Raw genomic sequence first — 13,045 nt, forward strand, 5'->3', positions numbered from 1 at the left:
CCCAGTGAGGTTCAGAAGAGAAAATATAGATATATTTTGACTATATATTCTTAGGCTACAGACAAAAAGAACTGTGCACACACTGTGTACTGAAGTTAATTTTCTCAGGAGTATGAGAGCAATTCTGAAATGGCTTTAAGGATATTTTTGGATTGAGCAAATAAGCAACTATAGTGTAGATAATGAGGACTAGGTTTCTTGCTGTTGGAGAAAGAAGCTGCATTTAAAGAGAAGGCAACCATGAAACTTTTGGTGTTGGCTTGCAACCAGAGATAAGTAGAAATTGAGCTCACATGCTGAGTTCATACTGATACCTTTGATTGCAACTGAATGTGTGTGTGCATGTGTATGCACATATACACACACAGTCATGAATAGATTGGGTGTATATCTATGTATTTTTCCTTCCTCTGGTAATACAGCTCAGCAGCAATGAGTACACGACCACACAGATCTTGGATTCTACACTCCATTCTTCAATAGAACCAACCCATGCTTCTTAGAGGAATGTCTTAATGCAGGTTGGGGCAGGGAAATATACAAGAGGGATTCAAAACTTGTGGACATATTGAATGAAAAATATTATGGAATTTTGTCAATGAACTTTTTGAACACCCATGCAGCACTATGTGCTGTCAGAAAATAAAGACCTTTAAAAAGGTTGATGGGACACATGGGCTCTCACTGTCCACACATGAGACAATCAGAGTAACAAAATAAATAGTGACAGTGTTATGGACCGAGTTGTGTCTCCCCAAATTATGTGTTATAGTCCCGACCTCTATGACAGTGGTTATAATCCCATAAATTGTCTTTGTTATCTTAATGGGACAGGCAGCTACATAATAATTTGTCTACTTGGGAAAGGGTGGAATCTACCCTGTCAATCAGGTCACAGTATGAGGCCTCTATGTGGGCATGGCCCTCTCCTGAGGATTCTGGGAACTCCTGTCTTCCTCACTGGAGGCCAGACAGACTCTCCCTGGGAGACATTCCTGCTGACGAGCCACATGGAGCTATGCTGAAGGTAGCCAAAGACTTGGAGCTGGAGGAGCCACATGGAGACCCTTGCCAGTGCAAAGATGTTTCCACCACCACTAGAACCACAAGACTTCCACCCACTGGCCTGTGTTCTTCCTGCACTCAGCATCATTGCATGTGTGCATGAGTCTGAAGAGAAATTTACGGACTGGTCTCAGTATATATGGGGTAATATTGAACTTACGGACTTGATCTGGACTGGCACACTTTTTCAATATAATATTACTCTTTATATAAAGCTCTTTCTTGTACACATATGAGTGTCTATGACTTTGTTTCTCTAGTCTACCCGGACTAACAAAGATACAAGAGGATAAACAAGCACGCTAAGAACCAGATACGGAAGAACGACGCCAAGCCACGTGAAGACCTCCCAAGGAGCAAAAGCCCAAGGAGATGTGGACATGCTTCTAAAATCCACAATGACTTCCTCGAGAGTGGGTGCTCGGAATTCAGACTTCTTGCCTCCTAATGTCAAGAAATTTAATTTCTGTTTTAAATAGTCATCCACCATGGTATTTGTTATCTTACTACTAGATAGCTAAGAGAGACAGTAATGGACTTTAACTCACAAACATATCTGTTTCAGTAACAGAATCCTCTTTTAAATATAAGACCAAACCTAAGGGATCTTGAGACCACCAAAATATAGCGTGAATTGAATTACCAAAGTTAACATTACCATCATTAATGAGACAGCAACATGACGGCGGGTAGATGAGACTTCTCTTATGATTTTTGTAAGTAGTTTTTAAAGAAAGTCAACATTTGTTTTCAAAACCCTGTTGAACAGAACACAGCTCAAGTTCTGGCCTATATTAGTGTAGCATGATTTACCCACTTTGGACCCATTACATTACCTTCATGTATGCTAGGCTAATTATCCATAAAATAAGTGGCTTAAATTATACCCATGGATTTAAAATTATACACTGAAGACCTGTAGGGCAGGGTGGGAGGTAGACAAGTAATTCAGCTTCCTGCTGCTTCATTTCCCTAACTTTCGCACCAAATACGTTACTTTGGAATACTATTCAGAAACAAATATATGATATAATATAGATGAAGATCAAATATAAGTTAACCAACCAAAACACAACAATCGGTCGGTGTGTGCCTTGAGTGGAAGAGGAAGAGTCAGGAAGAGGAGGAGGAAATGGAATGTGTTGCCAATTATTTCCAATAATTACTGCCTCCTTTTGCTATGAGACTAGAAGAATTGGATGATGGTTGGTTCCAAATATTGAATATTTTGATCAAAGACTCCGTAGAAGATTCCTGATAAAAAGAGGATGAGTGCCGAACAGAATTGACAAATCTCATGAACTGCAGACTTTCTAGAGCCATAAAGGCTGGTCAAACCACTGATACTACTGTTCCAAGGGAACCTTTACGTCTTAAACCAAAAGATCCCCTGTAGTCTTCTGAACACTAAACAACAGTTTATTATAACTAGTACTGGATGGCGACCTTGAGCATTATGCTATTTGAAGATCTATCTATATGGGCTCAGGAGTCCAGAAGGCACAGTGGCTGGACTACTAACTGAAACATTGGTGGTTCACATGCACTAGCCACTCTGTGGGAAAAATATGAGGTCATCTACTTCCGCAGATCTACAGTCTTGGGAACACTATAGTGTAATTCTATAGGGTCACTGATGATGAGTAACTTGGCAGTGAGTTTTTTTTTTTTTAAGTGAGATCAGATGGACAAAATCAACTCAAAAGATGTGATAGAAATTATCGAGGGCAGGGGTTTTATATTAATGGAGGAAGAAGCAGAGGGGTAAAATGGTTTCACAACCATTGTACATGCAGAAACCTGTCAAATTGGTGTATTCTTTGTTGTGTTGCTGCTCAGTTATGAAGCAACTAAGTGTGTGAACTGAAATCGGCCCTGAATAAAGGGCTATATGTGACTGAATATATAGAAAGCGCTGAAACAAGAAAAATAAATCTACATATTATGCATATCATCTATTCTATGTGTTATGCAGTAGTATAAAACAGATTGGTGGTTGCTTGGGTCAGGGAATGGCATTATGTGAGAACTCTCCGTGGTGATGAAAAGGGGTTTTTTTTGGGGGGTGGGGTGGAAGACAGTGGTTGCATGAATATATCTACTTGTCAAAACTCATGGAATGATACATTTCAACCGGGCACATTTTAGGTAAATTATACTTCAATAATGTTTATTTAAAAACTTCATCTCAAAGCTTTTGCATCAAAAGCCATTTGCGTTTCCTGATTCACTTACAGATCACTTGAGCTTGTTGCTGCCAGTTGCAGTAATACCACAAGAAAACTAATAACAAAATATTACGATAACCCGAGACAATGTTGGATTAAACTATAATCAAATTATCCAAATTCTACCACTCACCTTATAGAAGAAATACTGTACTAGGTGTGCTATTCTCACATAATATAGATGTCCATGAGCCAACAGCAGTTTCTTCAGATGCTTAAACTTGGGAACAGAATAGTCACTATTCCTGGATGCTTGGCGACCTTCCTTGCCTTTAATACCTAAAAAGAGACCATCTCTAGAGGGTGAGTGTTTTATAGAGTAAACCAGCCTTAGATTTTAAAAATTTTAATGTCAAACTTGATAGACTATTAAAGTTCAAATTTATACTTTATCTTCCTCCCGCCCCAAACTAAAAAGTGCTTTCTAGAAAGCAACACTGAAACTTTCCAGTAAAATATGAACTAAAATGTAAACAAAATACAATCTGTCACTATGTATTTGTAACATTAATGTGAAAGAAGGAACTAGAGCCACTAGTTTAATCATTACCAGGCAAAAATTACTGGGAGGAAAAAATTGAACCTGAATAACATTTTTTAAAGCTGCTTAGGAAGTACTTAATTATGCACGGCACAGGGACCTAAATGCTCTAGTAAGACAGCTCAAAGACCGGGGACTTCTGTTGGGGAAGCTCAAAACTGAGGAGTTATAGTGGAAAGATGGCAATAGCTTCTTACTGACTGAAGAACTCAGAAGTAGCCAAAGTATCCCATGAGCTCTGACAGGTATTGGCCATTTCCCCACTGGAAGGATGACTTAAGAGTACAACCTAAAAAAGTTTCACAGCACAATGGGAAACTTCCAAATGGAAAGAATCTGGGAATCCAAAGTAGAGTACAGTGATTCTCAAGATTCGAATTCCATATTCCCCTTTTCCCCCCACCCCAAACCAATAAAGACTTGCTAAGGTGTTAGGTTTGCTGCCTCGAAGCAGCCTGACAGGGGGAGGAGAGGAGGGGAATGGAACAGGTGGTAGAAAAGTTGTAGCTGGGCTCCAACGTATAAGTTAGCACTACAGCCCCAACTGTCCATAAATATTGTCAGTTCTTAGCCTTCAACAGTTAAAATATCACAAAAGATAGAATGTGGCAACCTAAGTAAGTGGCCTGGCCAGGATAGGAAAATCAATACAGCTTCATGCATCCTGTCCAAGTGAGAATGGAATGATTGATTGTACTGCCAATAGGTTTCAGAAAATCTCTTTACTTGGCCAATATGAGGATAGCCTTTCAATTGGTAACACTACATTCCCACCGAGGGTGGGGACTTGGGATAGACATGTTCCATGGTCAGATGAAGAGGCCCTTGATGTGATTAACAATCAGCATCCCCAAACTCAAATTCAGGATGAGCAATCAAATTAATCTCTCCAGAGTTACCAGGACCAATCCAACGACAAGCAAGACAGGAACCGTACAGCTGTTATCACAGTAGGTGTTTCTTACCTATTCCCACATGGGATTCCAAGATCATACTAACATCATTGGCACCATCACCTATCGACAGTGTTATTGGACTGCCTTTTAAATTCTTCACCATTCTGACAATCTAAACATTAAATACAAAAGAAGTATAGACAAAGTCAAGTAGAATGCAAGATTGGATGACATTTGGGGGGTTAGGATGCACACATACTCCTACATAGAAGCCACTAAAACAGACAGAAGGTTTGCACATATAAGTATGGCAGTTCAGAATTCTCAGATGCAGTATAACATAACTATTCAAAATATACCACCACTGCCCACTTGTTTCTGGTGCTTACGATTGAAAGCTTGGTCTTTCACTCAGATCAATGTTCGACATGTTTCCCTCTTTGGTCGTTGTTTCATAGGACATTTCACATAAGATGTTGACTGTTTGCCAATGGAGGTCCAAAAAGTGAATTGGAGGACATGTACAGGGCCATTGGAAAACAAGGGGGAAGTCAAGGGACCCTGTTGATATACACCCCCCCAACCCCGCCACACTCCAATCTTTATTCTGTGGAACTCAGCTAAGGTTGCACTTTCCTCCCATCAGGCCATCTATTAAGCTTTATTAAACTTCCCACTGCTCAATATGGCTTGGCCTTTCCTATGGGAAGCTTTATGTTAAAGGAGGACATCATAAAAGTGGTGAGGTTTGCAGAAAGATGTCCAAAGTGTGTATATAGTCTATCCCTACTTTCCGAGTGTCTCCCCAGGAAGTGTCAATGGTACAATCAGGTTCAGTACTGTGGGTATGGCAGGTGCCAAATAAAATAGTCACCTCTACTGTTCAAACACTTCTGATTTGAAGTTCTCTCACTCAAACCTTCTCTTGGCAGAAGAACTTGTGGAAAGTGTACTGGGCACACAGTCACTCTCACCTTATGTTTCAGAGAATGACTGCATGATGTGTCAACTCTCTAAGCTCTCTTACAATCTAGCAGGCATTAGAAAAACCTAAATAATTCAGTAGCTAAACAACACCTTGCAAAAACTCTGCCCCCATGATTGCTTTCAGCAAGCAGCATAAATAAAACCCAATGATGTCCAACCAAAATCAATTAAAAATCATTTGTGAGAGGCTAAGGTGCCTCGATCTTTGCTGTAGACACAATCTGGTCAGGTTCTACTTGTATTAGGAAGCAAGACAATGTGAAGTGACAATAACTGATAACAAATCTAAGAGGACGAGTGTGACAAGCAGCTGGAGATGAAAAGGCTAGAGTGCTCGAGGCTTCAGAGTGGAGAGTGCAACTTGGACCTCACAGAATGGGCAAAACAAGATGAGTGAGTGATCGCTAACAGTGAGAGAGAAATAGACTGAGGATTGAACCACAGGGGCTCCATATTCCAGGTGGGAGAGGCAGCATGAGGTCAGGAGTTCAGACACTTCCCTGGGCAGTGGAGCAGTCAGAACCTAGGAGGAGGATTTGGAGCAGCAGACACTGAAGGTAGGGAAGAAAGCGAGCCAACAGAGAAAAGCCTCTGACTGAGGAGAGCGCTTTCTATTACGCACCGTTCTTGTAGAAACTGAATCGCCAATGTGGTGAAGGCTAAAGAAAAGAAAGCAGAGCTCCTAATTTTTGAGAAGACTGAGAAGATAATGGGCAGAGACAATGCCCCAGATGCATGTGAGTGAGCGAGCGAGTTTCGAAGGAGTGGGCTGTGTGTAAAGAGGCACCACCACTTTCTGATCTAGAAGAAGGAGCTGAAGAATCCGAAGCAGTGGGCCTAGCAAGCTCATTTAAAGCATACATACAGTATATACAAAAATCAGAAAATAGGTCACTGAGATTCGAAAGGCTAGCAAAGTAGAAGGAAACCTGCTATGGCCAACCGATAAGAGTTGGAAAAGTTAAAAAAGAGTCTATGGGATGTGTCCCTTCAGCTGGGTATACTATTGAGCAAAAATTTTTTAGGCCCAGAGGAGCTCCGAGAGAAAAGCTACGTAAGGTGGCCAGAGTATGGCATCGTGAAGGGATTCAGAGGGGAGATAACTAACCAGGGTGGAAGTCTCATGCTGGATAAGGGGCCCCGTTCTACTCGGCGCACAAACCAGGGTGGAAGTCTCATGCTGGATAAGGGGCCCTGTTCTACTCGGCACACATGGGGTGGGTCTCCATGAGTTGGAATCAACCACATGGCATCTGGTAAGAGACATCAAATATGCGGATGTATGTTAACAGTCCAACAAGGTGGTCCCCAAGTGCCACACAGAGTCATTTGGCCTTCATGCTATGGGACTGGGAAGCCACTATGGTGTCAGTGCAAGAATATGCAGTGGAAGGAATGTTTGAATACGATTAATGTGGAAGAATGGAACAATCAATTATAGGGGGAAGGGTTGACGGAATGAGACCAAGAGGAAGAGTAACTTAAAAGAAACTGTTCAGAGAGTCAGGCGGACTCAAGACTAGGCTGGTGGTGATGGGTCTAAAAAGATAGCACCAAAATGAGAGCTATGACAAATGACAGAATTGGCAGGACATGGTGCCATCACATAAAGTGAGGGAGAAAAGAAGGGTCAAAGGTAGTTTTGAGACACTAGGGACAAATGAGAAATGGTACTGGTCACAACAGTAATGAGGACAATAGAAACACAAAGTGCCCTGAAGGAGATAAGTATAAGATCTGTCTTGGTCCCCAGAATTTCATGTGAGAGTAGTGAATCTATATGGAGCTGTCTGGAAGGCAACAAGAAATATGAGAATAAACATCAGGAAAAAGTCATGGCTAGAAATACATCAGTGGGAGTCAGAGAAATGGATGGTCACACCCAGACACAGAGAGCCCTTGAGATAACACGTGGAGGGCAGATTGAACCCCAGAGAAAACGGACATCTAGGGAGATGACAGAGGACAGAAGAAAATAAAAAGACACTAGATTGCCGAAGAAGAAGAAAAAAGTCAGGGCCATGAACTAGCAGAGAAACCAAGGGGAGAGAGTGTAAGAAAGATCTAATTAGTGATATCAGAAGGGGTGGAGACACGAGGAGAATGGGAGACAGCACAAAAGGAGGTTATTGCTCTCCTCTCAGCAAACCAACAGTGTAGGATGCAAAGAACCAATGCAAGGAAGCAGTGGAATGGGGTCAGCAGGCACAAGTCATTGGTGAAGTTCAGAAGGTGAGGAACTACAGTTAGCTTGAGGGGACAATAGGCTTTCAATTCAAATTGGAGGAGACTCATGCGTTTGAGACAGGGGGAAAGCAGAGAAGACGAGATGAGGCCCTAATAAGAGCTCTTCAAAACAAAAAGTAAGGCTGAACATTCAGACGAATGAAATGTCTATAGAAGCACCCCGACAGGAACATTCATTCATCTCCACAGTTACCTGGGCTTTCTGTAACGGGGCCATCCGACAGCAGAGCACCGCAGTGCACTTCATACAGATTTGTAGGAAAATGGTTTTGTAATTTTTTGAAGTAGAGTCTTGACTAGAATTTAAAATGAGTGACAATGTGGAGCCATCGATGATTAATCCATATTCCTGGTGCTCTGTCCATGCTCTAAAAAGAGGGAAAGGAAAGAAAGAAATCAAATGCTCTGTTTATATCTAGCACACATTTGTATTTAGGGTCTCCGATAAGAAGAGTTAGCAATCTGGTTCCTTGACGTGTCCATTCTCAAGGAAAGCAGCAGCTGCCTCCACAACGGCACAACTGAGAATTGAGACTTCTAATCATAGCTCTGCGACCAAAGCTACCTGTATAGATGACCGGATTCCACATGGCATAAAAATAAAGAAGGTGGAGGAGGTCGCTTGTGAACAAGAAACTCAAATACAGTTACAGGAATTACCGATCAAACTTTTATCTGTAGACAAGTCATCAATCTGGAATGCCCTTTAACAAGACAGGAAATTGGCAAAATGGCTTTGGGGTAAAAAACTACAGGAACAGGAATCTTCCGCTCAAAATCTTTGCCCAAGAGGCAAAACCTAACAGAGCATGGCTTCTCAAATGTGCTGGCATGCTTGAAACACTGGAATATGTTCCTTAAATAAGTCCCATCTGACACAAGATGGGCGGTCTGCAGACGGTGGTTTCTGGCACCTGTCTCAAATTTGTTCACGCCCAGGGTCCCTCCCCACACCAGTTACACCTAAGTACCTGTGCCAGGGTTTGGGCATGGGTATGTTTGAAATAACAGTTCCCTAGGTGATTCTAGAAGGAGTCCTGGTGATACAGCAGGTCAATGCTTGGCTTCTAACTAAAAGGTCGGCAGTTTGAACCCATCAGCTCCTCTGTGGGAGAAACATGTGGCAGTGTATAATCGTAACGATGCCAGCCGTGGCAACCCAATAGGGCCATTCTACTCTGTCCTATAGACTCGCTTTGAGTTGGAATCAACCTGATGGCAGCGGGTTTCCGTGCTTTTAATGCGTAGCCTGTCTTAAGAGGCACATCCTGGCCCACCAGGCCCTGAGGACGATGACCCCAATTAGAGCAGCAAGTCCACAGAGAGGACCACATGGCCGGGCCACTATGAGACATGATGTCCCTCATTGACCCATAGCCGTACAGGGGACAACATTGGAGACACAGTGTGGGTATTGAACCTGATCAGATTCCGCCACACTGAGGCAAAACACTAAGGGAGTGCAACAGAACAGCAAGGGAATGGAGCGGCGAGGTCCCCAGAGAATGCTGACAGTTTACTTTGCGGCCAGGGCGTGGTGCCCCAACAGACTGGACTGGAAAACACTCCTAAAGGCCAACAAAAAATCCTTGAACTAACTGCAAGCTTCTGTCTTGTAGTGTTTTGTTTTGTTTGTGTCATTGGTTTGTTGTTGTTGTGTTGTATATTGTTGCTTGGTTGTGCTCTGTCTTGTTTCTGTGCATGTTATTATCTCCGCAGGTCTGTCTAAATAAGATAGGCTGGATGAACAATTGGAGGAGAAAACAATGGGACCAATAGTTCCATGGGGACATGGGAGACGGGGAGGTGGGGTGAAAGGTAGTGGTGTTAAACCCAGGGACAAGGGAACAACAAGCGATTCAAATCAGTGGTGAGAAGGGTGTGGGAATTGCTGAAACCCTGGTGGGGACTGAGCATGATAGTGGGACAGGAGGGAAGTTAAAGGAAATAGAGGGGAGGCAGAGGGCATTTATAGAAGTCTAGATAAAGACATATACATATGAAAATATATTTATACATGAAGATGAGGAAATAGATCTATGTGCATATATTTATAAGGTTAGTATTAAGGCAGCAGAGGGACACTGGACCTCTACTCAAGTATTCCCTCAATGCAAGAATACTTTCTTCTATTAAATTGGCATTCTATGATGCTCAACTTCCCAGCACAACTGCTGAAAACAAACTGGGTGAACTACTAAATGTGGTGAAGAAAGCTGATGGTGCCCGGCTATCAAAAGAGATAGCGTCTGGGGTCTTAAAGGCTTGAAGGTAAACAAGCGACCATCTGGCTCAGAAGCAATAAAGCCCACATAGAAGAAGCACACCAGCCTGTGTGGCCAAGAGGTGTTGAAGGGATCAGTTATCAGGCATCAAAGAACAAAAAAAAGCGTATCATTTTGTGCTCACCTCCCTGATATGATTGCTGAAGACAAATATGTGCATAAGCAAATGTAGTGAAAAAAGCAGATAGTGCCTGGCTAGCAAAAGATATAGCATCTGGGGTCTTAAAGGCTTGAAGTTAAACAAGCGGCCCTCTAGCTCAGAAGCAACAAAGCCCACATGGAAGTAGCCCACCAGCCTGTGCGATCACAAGGTGTCAAGGGATCAGGTATCAGGCATTATCAGAACAAAAATCTTACCATAGTGAATGAGCGGGGGAGTGCGGGGTGGAGACCCAAAACCCATTTGTAGGCCACTGGACATCCCCTTACAGAAGGGACTTGGGGAGGAGATGAGCCAGTCAGAGTGCATCGTAGCAATGAGCAAAAATACAACTTTCCTCTAGTTCCTAAATGCTTCCCCCCCGCTACTGTCATGATCCGAATCCTACCCTGCAAGTGTGACTAGACCAGAGGATGTACACTGTTAAAGATGACAACTGGAAACACAGGGAAGCCAGGGCGGATGATTCCCTTAGGACCAGTGGAGTGAGTGGCGATACTGGGAGGGCGTAGGGAGGGTGGGTTGGAAAGGGGGAACCTATTTCAAGGACCTGCATTTGACCTACTCCCTGGGGGACAGACAACAGAAAAGTGGGGGAAGGGAGATGTGGGACAGAGCCAGATATGACAAAATAACAATTTATAAATTATCAGGGGTTCATGAGGGATGGGGGAATGGGGAGGGAGGGGAAAAATGAGGCCCTGATTCCAGGGGCTTGGGTAGAGAGCAAAAGTTCTGAGAATGATGAGGCCAACAAATGTACAAATGTGCTTAACACAACTGATATATGTATGGATTGAGATGGGTGGTGTATGAGTCCCTAATAACATGATTAAAAAAAAAGAAGTTGGGGAAAGTGGGAAGATGCCATTATATTTTAATTCAATTTTTCTACAATTTAAAAAAATCATTTCATATTATACTTAACCTTAAATAATACATTGTTTAATTGTTATTTTTAAAATACCATATGCCATCTATGTAAAAAAAAAGGAAGAAAATGTTTGAAACTAACTGTGGTAGCAAGTGTACAATACTGTTTTATGTGATTGATGGAATGTTATGATATATGTAAGAGCTCCCAATAAAATATTTTTTTTTCAAAAAGAGGCAGTCGATGTCAGGAAAAATGCATGGGGAAAACCGAGATGTGAGAAAAGTATCAATGAACTTTATCTTTTTTCAATCAGAAGGTAAGTTGAGAGTAATTTTTAGCTCAAAAATTCATGGGTGTCATGTGAGAACCACAACAGTGGGCAGGGACACACAGCAAGGTCTCACAGTGATCAAGTCGCTGGTCTCACTTCGTGCTTCTCAACCTTTGATGTGCAAAGGAATCACCTGCGGATCTGGATCAAATGCTGCCTGGGATAGGACAAGGGACTGAACATGTCTGGCAAGCTGTCCACTGGAAAGGGCATTTCTGGGTTACCTATTGGGGAGTGAAAGCTTAAAACACTGCATTGTTTTTTGGTCCACGCTCTTGAGTATACTGCTAACAGTGAACTAGCCTGGACTTACTCAGACTGCTTCATGTGAGCACTTCCTCTCTTCCCCTCCGCTCTCCACAGAACATCTGGACTGTGGAGAAACACCTCTGTCTTCTCCGCTCCCCCCCAAAAAACCAAACTAAACCTAACTGATTACCATCAAGTCAATATTGACTCCGAGAGCCCCTATAGGCCAGGGTAGACCCGCCCCGGTGGGTTTCTGAAACTAACTGTTTATGGGCGCAGAAACCGTCATCTCTCTCCCCGGGATTGGCTGGTAGATTCAGTTGCTGATTGTGTGGTTAGTAGCCCAATGGGCAAACCAATATGCCACCAGGACTCCCCTGGAGAAAACAATGGCTTGGCAATCAACCGAGCAGTTTTTATAAACACGGGCCCAGTGGAGGAATGCAAAGAATTATTGACTAATTTTCCTTTGGAGAAAATTGCCTTACATGAGAAAATGCATCCACCTGAACCTGACAATATATGGCTAATGGTCAGTGACTGAGACAATAAGTACCCAGAGGAGAAGACGGTGGGTAGTCAGGAAAGGCCTTGGGGAAGACACAGAATGGAGATAGGGTTTGAAAGACAGGACTGGAAAAGGTGGTGCACGGGGAAATCAGGTCACTATGGCAGAGAGGCCTTCTGTTCAATGCGATTCTGTGGCTCTTTCCTTAAAAGCCTCTCATTTGGCACCGGGGCTCAAGGGATCTGCAGCCTATGGTGCTAGGAATTGGATGTGAATGGAGCACAGAATGTGGGAACATGGCTGAGGCTTGGTTGATATGATTTTTCAGGAGGCAAAGTAACAGAAGTTGGAAAACACGGTGCTGGGTTTGAAGTCAGTGTAGCTGGGAAAGGAAGGGATGGTTTGATGTGATTGGGGTATATGTTTTTATAAGACTTGGATTTTTTTTTTAAAAAAAAGCCCCCCCCCCAAAAAAAGTCCCCAAATTGTTGAAGGGAACAGCAAAACAGCACTGATGAGACATGCAACTTTCCTCTAGTTCTTTAATGCTCCCCCCCTCAAAAACACATCATGATCCCAATTCTACCTTACAAATCCGGCTGGACCGGAGGATATACACTGGTACAGATAAGAGCTGTAAACACAGGGAATCCAGGACAAATGACCCCTCA

General features: G+C 42.8%; 1 protein-coding gene across 2 annotated transcripts in view; it reads right to left on the reverse strand.

The window, feature by feature from the left end:
- ATP11C (ATPase phospholipid transporting 11C (ATP11C blood group)) overlaps positions 1 to 13,045 on the reverse strand; it is a 202,989-nt gene that overhangs the window by 31,465 nt on the left and 158,479 nt on the right. For both annotated transcript variants that reach the window (XM_075538544.1, XM_075538543.1), the window contains exons 20-22: positions 8,158 to 8,332; positions 4,800 to 4,902; positions 3,427 to 3,572 (exon numbers count right to left, since the gene is read on the reverse strand). In XM_075538544.1, the coding sequence (XP_075394659.1) occupies positions 3,427 to 3,572; positions 4,800 to 4,902; positions 8,158 to 8,332 (424 nt within the window). The remainder of the gene's footprint in view (positions 1 to 3,426; positions 3,573 to 4,799; positions 4,903 to 8,157; positions 8,333 to 13,045) is intronic.

This window comes from Tenrec ecaudatus, chromosome X (genome assembly GCF_050624435.1).
Source record: "Tenrec ecaudatus isolate mTenEca1 chromosome X, mTenEca1.hap1, whole genome shotgun sequence".
In the NCBI taxonomy this organism is placed as follows: Eukaryota; Metazoa; Chordata; class Mammalia; order Afrosoricida; family Tenrecidae; genus Tenrec; species Tenrec ecaudatus.